Source organism: Phoxinus phoxinus, assembly GCF_949152265.1.
Source record: "Phoxinus phoxinus genome assembly, chromosome: 2".
In the NCBI taxonomy this organism is placed as follows: domain Eukaryota; kingdom Metazoa; phylum Chordata; class Actinopteri; order Cypriniformes; family Leuciscidae; genus Phoxinus; species Phoxinus phoxinus.
In genome coordinates, this window is record NC_136877.1 from 52,528,645 (window position 1) to 52,543,061 (window position 14,417).

At 38.0% G+C, this 14,417-nt stretch overlaps 1 protein-coding gene across 1 annotated transcript; it reads right to left on the reverse strand.

Annotated features, from left to right (window-relative positions):
- Positions 1-646: 646 nt before the first annotated feature.
- On the reverse strand, positions 647-14,060 carry LOC306988112 (uncharacterized protein; the record flags this gene model as incomplete). Its single annotated transcript, XM_079592868.1, has 11 exons — positions 647-1,788; positions 1,886-1,982; positions 2,801-2,892; positions 4,458-4,597; positions 4,680-4,953; positions 7,118-7,263; positions 7,363-7,642; positions 11,178-11,323; positions 11,402-11,654; positions 13,030-13,068; positions 14,024-14,060. The coding sequence occupies 11 exons, from the start codon at positions 14,058-14,060 to the stop codon at positions 1,766-1,768; spliced, it is 1,527 nt and encodes a 508-aa protein (XP_079448994.1). The 3' UTR covers positions 647-1,765.
- Positions 14,061-14,417: the final 357 nt, after the last annotated feature.

Genomic DNA, 14,417 nt, shown 5'->3' on the forward strand with positions numbered 1-14,417 from the left:
GCTGACGAACTCTATTTGAGTTATAGGGACAGGCGTCCCGAGATAACAAAAAAGGCAGATGGGAAATAATTAGCGTAGCTGCTGTTCTTAATATGAATGCATTTGATCTGATTTAACTGTAGTATAAAAGGTAAGAGATGCATCATATGAATGCTTGGCTAAAGAGATGCGTCTTTAATCTAGTTTTAAACTGGGAGAGCGAGTCTGAGCCTCGGACAGTATCAGGAAGGCTATTCCAGAGTTTAGGAGCTAGATGTGAAAACGCCCTCCCTCCTTTAGTGGACTTAGATATCCTAGGTACGACCAGAAGCCTCGAATTTAGCGATCTTAAAGAGCGCGATGGATTATATGGCGATAGAAGATCTCTTAAATACACAGGAGCTAAACCATTTAGGGCTTAATGATCCTGGGTTGAAGATAAAGTGAGTTCATAGCATAAGTAACTAAAGGGAATTACCAATATAGATATTGTACAAGAGAGTATACTTACCATGATTGAGTTATAAAAGTCAGTTCTGTTCTTCAGACAGAGCAGATACTGAAGAACAGTCAGTCTGATGGCGATGTCTTTAAAAGGACCAGTGTGAATAAGCAGAATTGCATTTGAAAAGTGAAGAAAAATAATTGTAACTGGCCATTACATTTTTTTAAACTTTATTGACCCCTGGGGAAAACATTAATTATTGCACACATTTTTAGCTCATGAACACATGAAAGTTAAATTATGATAAACCAATCTATGGCAAACAATTAAATTATCATCGGTGGACATAGTCACACAAGGTCATGACAACCTTGTTATTCAAAATTTGGCTCTACACTGCTGAATAACTAATGTTGACAATTTCAATATTTTGATAATTTCATAACATTAACATGCACGTTACCTGCAAAGGGGCAATCATTCTTGAGTTGAGAGTAAAAATAGAATCAGAAAAGACAGAGAAACAGCGGATGAGGCAAACTTAAACACTATGTGTCCTCCCCTGACCTTCACATTTCTGCAATGTTCCTCCAGATCTACACAGAAAGGTGAACGGCACCCTCTGCTGGAAAATTTCAATGCACAACATACAGATTGAGAGAATGAAACATGATCAGTGATAGTTAATCCTAATCGATCGGCCGCTGAACCCAAAGATGCGCGACTTCAAAAAAAGTTTTAAAAGTATTGAGAAACGATGGAAAATGTCCCACAATAAAAAACTTTGAGAAACATTGCCATTGTTCAAAGACAATTAACCTGAGAATGACTCACGAGAGGTTTAAAGCATATAAAATGCAGCGCCTCCAGTCAGACCATAAATATTAATAATAACGGATTAAAAGTTGCGAATAAAAAACGCGCCAGTCTGATTCTGGTCACCTTACAGCTCAAAAAGGTACAACATGAAATGGCTGGAGATGTAATAGCTATAAATAAAACAATTCAGTGTACAATATTACAATAAAAATAACGTGAATATACAGAAAACTGCACAAATTTTAGTTACACTTCTGGGTTGTGTGAATATAAATTTGACATTAATTTAATTATTTTCATTATATGTATTACTATATATATTTGTTGACAATTTGACAAGGTGTTTTATAGTCTTTAAAGATGTGAAGAACAGTAACAGGAGAGCAAGCAGGAGAGTCTTTACACTGTAAACACATAATTATGAAGACATTTCCGCCAATGTATTTAGAATCAGATTGATTGTAAATGTGTATAAATTAATGTGAATTTAGAGCATTGAAGAAAGTGTTGATTTCCAGAGTATTAATTTTCTTTACGACAACGACCTGTAAACAAAACATATTTGCTTATTACATCTCAATTTACAATTTAATTCTAATTCATATTTGTGCAGATTATTTTATAAGTCATTATAAGACTCACGTTTAGCATCGTTCACCTTCTGGATCACCGGTTTAGGAGTTTGAGACCATCGCAGTTTCACATCTGTGAGTCCTCTATCAGCGAGAGCAGATCCCAGCTGAAAATAACATTCATACTAAACTGATTTAGCTAAATATGATGATAAACTCATATCTTCTTGTCTAAAAGATGCTTTTTGATATTACTGTGCAAGCAAATCCTGATTGAAACATTGTCATATTACAGATAAAGCAATTCGGGAGCATTATAAAGTTATTAGTAAAATTTTGTTTCTGTAGTAGTATAAATATACAAAATTAAATAAATCTACAATGATTAATACAAATAAATGTATCATTCATTTTATAAACAGGTAAATCTCACCAAAAATAAAATAAAAACAAAAGCAAAATAAATCGCAACAACCCTTGATATTCTTAATTGTTGATTATTAAGTAATAATCCTTAATATTCAACAATATCATTGATTTGACTGTTTGACTATTGAATGAGAACTGAACTGAGCTGGATGACGACATTGCTGTTTTCTGTAGAACTGCTTTATATATTAAATGAAATAATTTAATAATTGATGATCTTTACAATGGATCTGAATCAACACTGAACAGATTCCAGCTGAACAATGACACTATTTTCTTGTAGAGCTGCTGTACAGCCGAGACTCTGTTCGCATTATTGAATCAATATTTCCCTGCTATCACTGTAAACTTTGAAAAAAATCTGTATTGTATAAAGCACTAAATAAATAAAGGTGATTTGACTTAAAATGTCCACAAAGACATTGTAGGGGTTTCATTGCTTTTCACTTCAAATGTCTCTCAACTTCAAGACAACAACGTTTTTTTGTGGAAAACCAGTTGAGAGCACCTTGTATTTTACAGTATCGTGAAGGTTGAATGTGTTTCTTTCTCTCACCTGTTTCAGAACATGTTCTCTCATTGAAGGGTCAGTCAAATCCTTGCTGGAGTTAAACTGCATTCTTACAAATGACCTTTTTAAACAGGGACCTAAACAAACACAGTCATACATTTACTTGAGTTTGTGTATATTAAAGTCCTTTTCATTTTCCAATGACTTAGGCAACTATTTTAGGAAGGTGACGATATGTAAAATAAATCTCTGATGTCCCCAGTGTGTGTGTGTGTGTGTGTGTGTGTGTGTGTGTGTGTGTGTGTGTGTGTGTGTGTGTGTGTGTGTGTGTGTGTGTGTGTGTGTGTGTGTGTGTGTGTGTGTGTGTGTGTGTGTGTGTGTGTGTGTGTGTAGGTTTAGCTCAAAATACCCCACAGATATTTTTTTTACAGTATGTTAAAATTGTCCCTTTTTGAAGGTCAGTAAAAACACGTAGTTTTTGTGTGTCCCTTTAAATGCTAATGAGCTGCTGCTCCCGGCACAGGGGGAGGAGCTTCAACAGCTCCTGTGTGTTAGCAGCTCCGATTACCGCACACAGACAAGCACAAAAATGTCAGAAGCTTTTCTGCCTTTTATGTTTAAACTGCAGTCAGACAATGATGGAGAGAAGAAGTGACAAAATGTAGAATGCAACAGGACATTTCTGAATGGTTTGTTGATGAATTTATGTTGCTGATGTGGAGTTAACTATTTTTAATTAGCATATTGTCACGATAATCTATAAAATTGCTCGTGTGGGAACTGTTGTAAGATGCCTACAGAGTGACATGCTATTGCATTTGTGTTGCGTACTGTCTTGCATGTGAAAAGACGGATGCGACAGCTTGAGCTGACTCACAAATGTGCTCGACTACAACAACTCTTCCTCTTCTCAACAAGGACTCAGTGTTTCTGGGGGCGGGGTTAATGTAAATTTTAGGGTTAGTGATGTCACTAACTCGGTAGGAATTTCGTGTAGTCCCTACCAGCCGTTTGTTGTAGTCCTTTTCTTTAACCCTCTGGGGTCGGCAAACGCGCCGGCTCAAACACTCAATATGCATGGGTTGTTCACGCATCCTCGCATAAAGCTTTCTTACAGAAAACATGCCTTACAAATTTTAAATCAATATATTGTTTTATATGAATGAGTATGCAGGATGATTTTCACATAGTTTTAGAGCAAATTTTCTAGGCTACATGACACAATGAAAGTCTTGTGAAGAAATAATTAGTATGGGTATTATGACCTTATTTCAGTGACAATTTTTTGTTTTCACAAACCACGCATAAACATCATTATCTCAAAACTACAAACTTTTACATACATGATATACTATTGTAGCAGAGTTTGTTCTGAATACAGTGTAATAAGACTTAAGTAATAAGAAAATGTCACAAGTATCAGAAACACCTCCAGGACCCAGAAAACCCCTCAGACCCCAGAGGGTTAAAAGCAAATATCTTCCTTTGCTTTGAACTTTGATCATTGTAACTTTGCAGATGTTGTTTATGATCAAACAGCAGCATTACACACTAACTACAGTTAGAAAAGTTAAATCATAATCAACCACCCTTTCAAAACATCTGCGCTTCTCACTGCATCTTGTCAACAAATATATCACGATATTCATGAAGACCTTATTATTATCTGACTTTATATTTTGAACCAATATGACTGATGTACCTTCTCCATAGACCTTCACCTCACAGAGAGTGAGTGTCTTCATGTCTCCAGGAATCATCAGATTCACATAACGTCCCTCCATCCCATCACATGAGTAGTTGTAGGACTCGCCAGCTGGAATAGCAGGAATAACAGCACATCTACAGACAGAGAGGGTATATCATATATTCACATTCACATTTGTACTCAAATCACACAATCTTTCAACCTCAAGAGTCTTACATGGGATTGTTGTTGCCGTTGTTCTCCAAAGAGTTTCCTATGTGAATCTCCGCTCTGTTTATTTGCTCTGCACAGCAGTCGTGTCTGTTAGTGACGACCACTTTACTAACTCTGTACACATCACGCAGATCCAGCCTCCACCACGGGTTAGTCTGACTAGTGGTTGAGGAGCATCCCGTGTAAAACTGCAGGAGACCTCGATCAACAGCCTTTTCAGCAAACCTGTCTCCAGATGTTGATGACTGTGTAGCAACTCCATTTACTGCCAGATTTTCTAGAAAAATGTATGGGGGGGGTTAAAGTATATATTAAAAGTATACATGTATATATACACTATAAAGATTACAAATGGTAATATTTTGGTAATGCTTATGTAATGTTCATAATTTATTTGCCAAACAATTGTAATTTTCTTCAAATCTGCCAGTTATGGAGTGAGTTTTTGGTCTATTTTAAGCTTTCCAATGGGAAATCTGTGCCATTGACATTGGCAGCTTTAAATACATGGGTGTGGTCAGACTCTATGTAGTACTCCGCCCCCCTACCACCTAAGGAGCCGGGTGATATTAAGGGCCTGACCTAAACTGGTCATAAACTTGATTTGGAGTGGTAGTGGCCCTGGAAGTGCCTGCCCACAACTGTTTTGACGAATGGCTCCTGCAGCTGGAACCTACCCCATTTGTTCATGATGAACCATTTGTGGCGCACTCTCTACTTGGCCTGCACTCACTCGTCTGCTTCGCCCACCCTCAGCATTGTTCACCATGCCAAAAGCTTCCCCCTGGAGAAGGCTGTCGCAAACTTACTCTGCAGCCTGCAGATCCACTCTCCATACAATGGCAGACCTTAAACTGTTCTGAGCCAAACTCCTCCACGCTTGGACAAGTCCGACCCAGACCCTGCTGATTTCAAGGAGCTGCTCAGCACAACCGACCTCGCTCTGTGACCTACCAAGACAATGATGGCCTGTTTAGTGGTGCTCAAAGCTTAAACTTGAAGATCAAGGACGCTGACAAGACAGCCCTTCTTGACTTCCCTGTCTCTCCCTCTGGCTTATTCGGTTCTGCATGGCTTTGCTGAGCATTTCACAGCAGCCTTCCACTTCCTACTAAGTAGGCAAGTTCTTCAGCTGATTCTAGTCCCCCTAAGTTGTCGTTGACTCAGCAGCACACTAAGCCAGCTCCGGCACCAACTTAGCCCTAACCCAAGGTGGAACTCGAGGTGAAGCACTGCTTCTACCCAGCTAAGCGCTTCCCAATATACAGTCCTACCATTCGGACTGTCTCTAGCTCCACGCACTTTTATGAAATGCGTGGATGCAGAGCTCTCCCCCTGAAGCAAAACGGGGTTCACATAATAAATTACCTTGACAATTGCCTGCTTTTAGCCTAATCGAAGGAGGAACCGTGCATGCACAGATCTCAGCAATCTATAAAGTCTGGGGTTCAGGATCAACTGGACGGAAGATACCCAGCATTCAAAACAGGGAGAAAGGTCCCCTTAATAACATTTCAGAGGCTACTTAGTCCCTACTTGGGACTATAACAAAAGCGGCCTCTAAAACACTGGCTAAAGGCCCGCATCCCACCTCGAATGTGGCGTGAGGGCCGTATTATTCTCAGGGTGAACAACAGCTGCTCCAGAGCCATGGCCCCCTGAAAATCACCCCATCTGTATCAGATAGGCGAGGAACTGGACTCGGTTTTCAGAAGGAAGGTAGTCGTGACAGGCGGCTCCACGATTGGTTGGGGCGCATTTTGCACCAAGAGGCCAGCCTTTGGCTTTTGGACAGAGCTAATGTCGAGCTGGCACATTAACTGTCTGGAAATGATGGCAGTGCTCCTGGCCTTCAGGGAATTCCAGCCGGTGCTCTGAGGGCAGGACAGTCCTGGTCCGGTCAGATAACATGAGTGCTAGCCTATATAAATCACCACAAGTCCTGTCTGCTGAACAGACTGGCGTGCCACCAGCTAACACTGTCTAGAGCTTCTATAATTAGATTGTTTTTTATGTTGTTTTTTATATTTAATAAGGGTTAGTCATTGAAATTATTATGTATGCGTGTTTGTATTTCTAAGGACATATATTTCATGTGAGCAGCCTGGCAAGGAAATTTCATCAATAGTTTTACATTATCTTACATAAACCATTTCCAACTTGAGTAACAACCATTTGGAATGAAAAGTGATTCAATTAGTGCTGGGAAATGATGCATTTAACATGATTTTAAAAAAGTAAGTTTTTTACTTCCTATCTGTCAGACTATTCTGTATGCAAGAGGCCATTAAAGCATGAATACTGTCATAATGGTTTGGAAGGACATGAGCATGAATGAAGAATGATAATTTGCAGGTTTTGATGAACTCTCCCTTTTAAGTAGGTTTTAAGTATAGCATGATATTACATATTGAAAGTAATGCTCTGCGACAATGAATTACCTGCTAAATACCCATAGACTTCAACCTCACAAAGAGTAAGAGTCTTCTGATCTCCAGGAATATAAACAATCACATAACGTCCCACCATCCAATCACATGAGTAGTTGTAGGACTTGCCAGCTGGAATAGAAGGAATAACAGCACATCTACAGACAGAGAGAGAAACAGAAGGAGATAAAGACCATACACGTTCATTTTTCTCATGTACTCAAGCTCTCATGTTCTTTTAACTCCAAGAGTCTCACATGGGATTGTTACTGCCGTTGTTCTCCAAAGAGTTTCCGATGCGAATCTCCGCTCTGTTTATTCGTTCTGCACAGCAGTCTCGTCTGTTAGTGACGACCACTCTACTAACTCTGTACACATCACGCAGATCCAGCCTCCACCACGGGTTAGTCTCATTAAGTGTTGAGGAGCATCCCGTGTACAACTGCTGGAGACCTCGATTACTGTCAATGGCCTTTTCAGCAAACCAGCTCCCAGATGTTGACGACTGTGTAGCGGCTCCTCCTACTGCCCGATTTCCTGAGAAATTAATATAAACCTGTCGTGACCCATCTTTATGCACAATTTAAACAAGATTGTTGTCATTGGGGGGATGTCATTGGGAGGGGATGTAAACTCTATTTTGAGAAAAAAGCGTCAAAACTACAATATGTAAACTTAGAATTCTGTGGAAAAAAGTCTGAATTGTGAGACGTGAATTTGTCATTATGAGTTTATAATTTACAATTGCTAGATATAAGCTCACAATTCTGAGAAGAAAGGCAAATATGTGAGATACAATTAAATTACCTTTCTTGCCACCAAACGGAATTAAATAATGACGTTGTGTCTAACGATGTCCTTCACAGCTACATTCACAATAATTAGAGGCATCAGCTTAGCCATCATTTCAGAAGTGAGGAGGACAGAATGTCAAGTGTAGGCTTGTAAAGCGATATATATATATACTGTATATTAGGGCTGTGAAATCGCATCCAAAATAAAAGTTTGTGTTTACATTATAAATGTGTGTGTATTGTGTATAATTATTTTGTATAAATACACACACGTGCATGTATATATTTATAGTTTTTAATAAGGCCTTTTTATAAAGAGCCTTCGAGTCTTCTCCAACCACAGGTGTAATCCACGCTTGTCCTGTCTCTTTCTAATTGTACTGCCGTGAATGTTAATTTTCAAATGTTTAATGTTAATACAGGCACATACGTAAATGTGACATCAGGAAGACGTTGGACTCCAACTAATGGTTGGTCAGACTTAAAATTTTGGTTAAAAATAAAAATCAGGTTGATGTCCAAACCCAAGATTTGTTTGATGTCAAGCTCCAACGTCAGACAGACGTCAAACTTTGGTTGGAATATGCGTCAAACTGTAGCTTAAAAAAGGGGGGGGAATGCATGGCAGCAAATTAAATCTCTTAAGATCTCAGTAGAGGAGGATTACACAACTTCACAAACAGCATTACCAGCCTCACTTATTCCTAACCAGATCGACTTTATTTCTGTCATACATGAGAATAAACTGAGCTTTAGATGTTTTTGTTGTCTACATAGACTGTTGTTACAAGGACTGAACACTAGAGGGAGATAGAAGAAAGGAGAGAAGTGTGTGCAAACACATGGAGAGAGTTCGGTCTGGATTAAAGGTGAACTGAGAAATCAAATTGTCCTTGAGTTTTTGGCATATACTGTAAGAGGTCATCATTCTATACGAATATCCTCTAAGTTTCAGAACTGAAAACTTCCTTGTTAGTCCAATAAAAGCTTTTATTGACACCAGGCAAAGCGAACGACAGATTTTTCAAAGTGACGTCTATGACGTCAAAGGGTATCTAAACCCCGCCTCCGCAGAAGAAGATCAACGCCTACTTCAACACCGCCTGTTTAGCCCCGCCCACCGGTTCGCACATTACATGAAACTCATTATAATATGCAAAACTGTTATCCAATCATAGCAGTGGGCGTTTACTTCAAAGTATTGAATGCAACACGCCCATAAAAAACTAGAATTTCAGGAGCTAGGCTTAAAACCAGGGAAGAAAACAGCCCATTACTTATTCATTTTGATGTTTCAAAGGAATTATTGTGCCATTGTATCTTTTATTGTTTTGTAAAGTTAAGTGACAGCACAACAGGTTTAAAAGTTTAGTTTTAGTGTTTGCTTTAGTTGGGCAGTTCAAATCTTGACTTTTTAATATTTAATCATTTTTCTCTGGCTGCTATGTTTGTTATGGCAAGAAAGGGACAAGAAAATGTGTTCAAATGATGTTGGTTACTTATTGATTATATCATCCAAAGTCTGTGTAAAAGATGTAAAATTAACAACAAGACATCTATATTATCACATCTATATTATCAAAGAATAGACTCAGAATAAGATCAGTGAATCATACCACTGATGATAATATTTGTATCATCATCAAGTAGCCAACATCATCTAATCACATTTTCTCTTGCTGTTCTTGCCATAACAAAAAGGAAAACTAAGGTTAAAAAGTCAAGAGTCAAACTGCCAAACTAAAGCGAACACTGATCACAACGATTGAAACTAAACATTTTTAACCAAACATCAACATCTAAACCTCTGTTAATACTCAATAAGAGCTTCTGTAGATGTCTGACAGAAGTAAAGTCAGTCTGGTTAGTAATAAGTGAAGCTGGTAATGCTGTTTGTGGAGTCGTTTAAACCTCTGCTGAGAACTCAAGAGATTTAATGTCATCTTTTAATGTTGATTTCATTCAAGGCTGTGGCTGGAAGTCAGTTTTAACAACTGTTATTACCATTAATGGTAACCAAACTTTGATGTCTGCCCAATTTTGGAGCTTGATGTCAATCAAACATTTGGTTTAGAAGTCAGCCTGATTTTTATTTCCAACCTAAATCCAACGTCTGACCTACATTGTCTGGACCCTGTGTCTGTTGGTAGGCCTGTAGAGTCTGAGGTGTAGTTCTTGGGCGTTTCGCGATTTCTCTGAGCATTGCACGGTCTGACCTTGGGTTGAATTTGCTGGGACGTCCACTCCTGGGATAATTGGCAACTATCTTTAATGTTTTCCACTTATGAATAATGTAGAATACTGTAGAATAATGTAGGCTACTTCAAAGAAAAAATCCTCTGCTCTCATCCAAAAACAAACTCCAGCATATCCAACTCTTTATTCAGACACTACTAAATATAGGGTTCAATGGTTGGATGAAACAAAAAAGGCGTTGGATGCCCCTGTTTTTTGGCGCAAACAGGGATAAAAAAAAAAAAGTACCACATTTATACAATTAAATATACTACTGGGTCTTTAATGTTGTGGGCCTATTTTTTATTTATTGATTGATGGAGGTCCTGGACATCTTGTTCAGATACATGGCATCATGGAATCAAAAATAAACAGATAAAAAAATAAAATAAAATAAAAAACCTGATTGCCTCTGTTACAAATCGTATAATGGGACTTGTTTGGACCTCCCACATGGATAATGACAAACATAAAACAAATAGGTAACTGAGCACTTCTGCAGAATGCAGGTTCTGCCATGGCCATCCCAGTCCCCTGACCTGAACCCTGTTGAAAACGTAAGAGGAAAGTGTATCAATGTGGACTTGGGGAAACTGAAGGATCTGGACAGATTCTGTATGGAGGAGAGCTCTCTGATCTCTTATCATGTGTCAGGTCTGGTCACCTTCAACTTCTGTTGAGATTCTGAAGTGTGCATACGATGGACACTGTACTATCCCATGAGGCCACAGGAGAGGATTTATGAATGGCAGTGAAGCGACATAACGGACGCTGGTAGGTCACATGACAAAGACAACATGGTGAATGAAGTACGTCCGGATTACATGCATACTACCGGTATATAGAACATACTTTTTTTATTACTTATTCAAAATAAGGAACCTATTCAAGAGAGCATGCGATTTCGGACGCAGCCCGTGATATGAAAGAGTCGCCAGATGAGCGATCACTATACAGTGCTGCTACTGACGACGGTCATGTTGCGGCTAACCAATCAGGTTTAAGCATTTCAGATTGAGACATACTCGACAACAATGACTTACCTGACAAATACCCGTAGACTCCCACTTCACAAAGAGTAAGTATCTTCTGATCTCCAGGAATATGAACAACCATATAACGTCCTATCATCCCGCCGCATGACAAGGTGGCCGTGGCACTGGAAGCGAGACTAGAAATGACAGCACATCTATAGACAGAGAGATAATCTGTCATCAGTTTCTGTTCATCTGCAGCAACATTAATGAACAGTCAAAGAAAGCCTCACATGGTGTTGCTGTAAATGTCAAGGAAGTTCCCGATGCGAATCACTGCCCCGTTTATCCTGGAAGCATGGTCGTTTCTGTTAGTGATGGTCACTCTGTTCACGCTGTATACCTTCAGTAGATCCACTCTCCACCACGGGTCGGTCTCTGAGTCAGTGTGGGAACAGGTGGTGAACACACCATCAATGGCTTCTGTAGATACCTCATCTCCAAAATCTGATGACTGGCTAGTTTTGCCCCATAGTGCTGCGTTCTCTGGAAAATGTTTCAAGGACAAAGACCAGAAAGTTATCACCATCGTTTTATTCTTTGTTTTTGTGGGTTTTTTGTAAATTATATTTATTGTAGTATTTTCAGTTTTACAGGCAGATAGACAGTACAATCACAGGACAGGACCAAAGACAACAACACGCATAAAACAAATAAAATAAAATAAAATCAACCTCCTTCGGTTAGATTTAAGTTTGCAGTTAACCACAACACTAAGCACAGGCAAGGGAGGTCAAAACTGATTTTTGCCCAACGTGATAATATGGACAAGGTGACATTGTACAAATGGACCAAATGAGATGTATAAAATATGTAAAAATAAAAATGTATTTAAAAGGTACACAGTGTAGGAATGTCTTCCATCTAGCGGTGGAATTGTATTTTGCATTCAAACGAATAGTGCTCTCTAGCGTCTCGCTTTTTCAAATGCGTGTTGCATCTATGGTAGCCGTTATGTACCAAGAAGCTGACAACATGTCTTCTAATAGCACTCAATCGAGTTTTCTTTATTTCAAACAAACTGCAACTTGACACACAACGAACAAACGAATGTTACTGTGAATCACAGACTGTAAAAAGCATCTCCTGTGGCTCGGCATAAGTATGATCCTGCATTATGCATAGTGCAGCCTTTTAAATTTGCGCCTCTCACTGATCTCCTCGTCCGCTTCTGCTGCTGTCAGTCACGTGACTCTGGCTCTGAACGAAAACGTGTTGTGGAAACGCGTTGAGGTAGGCTAGTGCTTTTTGTCCCTCTCTGCTATTATAGTTTTTAAAAATGGCGGTACGACATAGAAGCCTCCGTGGACTTACCCGTTCTTACCGCAATTCTTCGAGGATAAGTCAGATCATTGGCAAAGGTAATTTTACAACAATGAGGACATATTTATGAATAAAGACATCGTTTTTAAGCTAATACTACATAAAACTACACAGTGTGCCTTTAAATAAGTAAATAATATTAAAAGATAGGCAATTTTGCAATGGAAATTGCAAGAAATTTGTAATCCATCTATATTTATAGGGATGTTCAAAATTAGGAAATGATAATCCACTCCATGTGATGTTCTCTAGCACCCCCATTTTTAAAACATCTTACCAACCTAATCTTTATTACTCATAGTAACATGTGTGCCACAGGGACCGAAACTAAGGTTAAGTATTTAAAATCAAGGGGGCAAAATAATTATCCTTTTTTTTTTTATTAGCCATCCAACATTTCTCATTTGATGGTTTTGGTGTGCACATTATAGAGTGAAAAAAGGATATCAAACTGCCTTAATTTCAGAGCTACATTTCTATATTTGACTGTTCAAACTGACAAAAAAGAACAAAGATTTGAAAAAATAATGGTTCTTACCTTCTTGTCCATTTGCCCGTTCCTCAATCAATACAAACCCTGGAATCAAGATCCAGAGAACCAGGTTTTGTTGAATCACATTCAGATTTGTACTTAATTTACTTTGAAAATTTCAGTAACAAAATAGTTAATGATAATGGAAAAATTGTAATAATAATAATATGCAACCAGCAGAATATTGTACTGTAAAGTGGGATGAGGAATCTCTACTAGATATGATTGACAAACACAGACATAAAGACCGTCATTTACATACACAAATGAGCATCTATTTAACATAACATTTGTTTGGTAAAGTATGTCTAAAAAATAAACTGAAAAAAACTATCCCAGATCCACAAGCAAAGCCATAATCTATACCGTTTGAACTTTGTTTAAAGAAATTAATTATTTAATTGATCACTAATGGATTATATTGATCAAAATGACAGTAAAGATATTTATAATTTTACAAAAGATTCAGTCAAATAAATGCTGTTCTTTTGAACTTTCTGTTCATCAAAGTAAATAATAAAATGAATCACGGTTTCCACAAAAATCTGAAGCATCACAACTGTTTTCAACACTGATAATGATCATAAATGTTTCTTGAGCATCAGATCATCATATTACACTGATTTCTGGAGGATCATGTGACACTGAAGACTGGAGTAATGATGATGAACATTCAGCTTTGATCACAGGAGTAAAATACGCTTTACTAGATATTCACATAGAAAACTTTATTTTTATTTTTTATTGTTGTAATACTTCATTACTGGTTAAAAAATGGCTTCTTTATAGGCATAGGCAAGCATTCGTATGAAACCAGAACTAATCTAGAATATTTAGATTTTTTTGGCAAGAAATGTCAGTACTTTATGCTATAAATCCCCAGTAGAGAGAGACGAGTGTAAACTAAACTAACAGAGCAACATTCTGAACAAAAGGGAAGATTGCAGAAACCACAGACAATATAGTGTAAAATAGCAGATGCATGTATGTTGTACGTTACCCAGTAAGATCCACAGGGACTTGAAGAGCTTCTTCATGGTTGATTAAAGGTGTCTGTCTTTCTTTAAGGGATGAAGAACGAGAGAGCGATACACTTTTTATGGAGGACGATGTTTAAATGCGCATCACATGACCAACCGAGTCTCTCCACCCTTCGGTCACACTCGCTGTCTTCAAGCAAACACTATTTACATTTACCTTCTCGGTAACACTTTACAATAAGGTTCATTAGTTAACATTAGTCAACTACCTTAGGTAACATGAACTAAGAATGAACAATAATACTTCAGCATTTATTAATATTAGTTTATATTAGTTTCAACATTTACTAATACATTATTAAAATCAAAGGTATTTGTTAACATTAGTTATTTCACTGTGAACTAACATGAGCA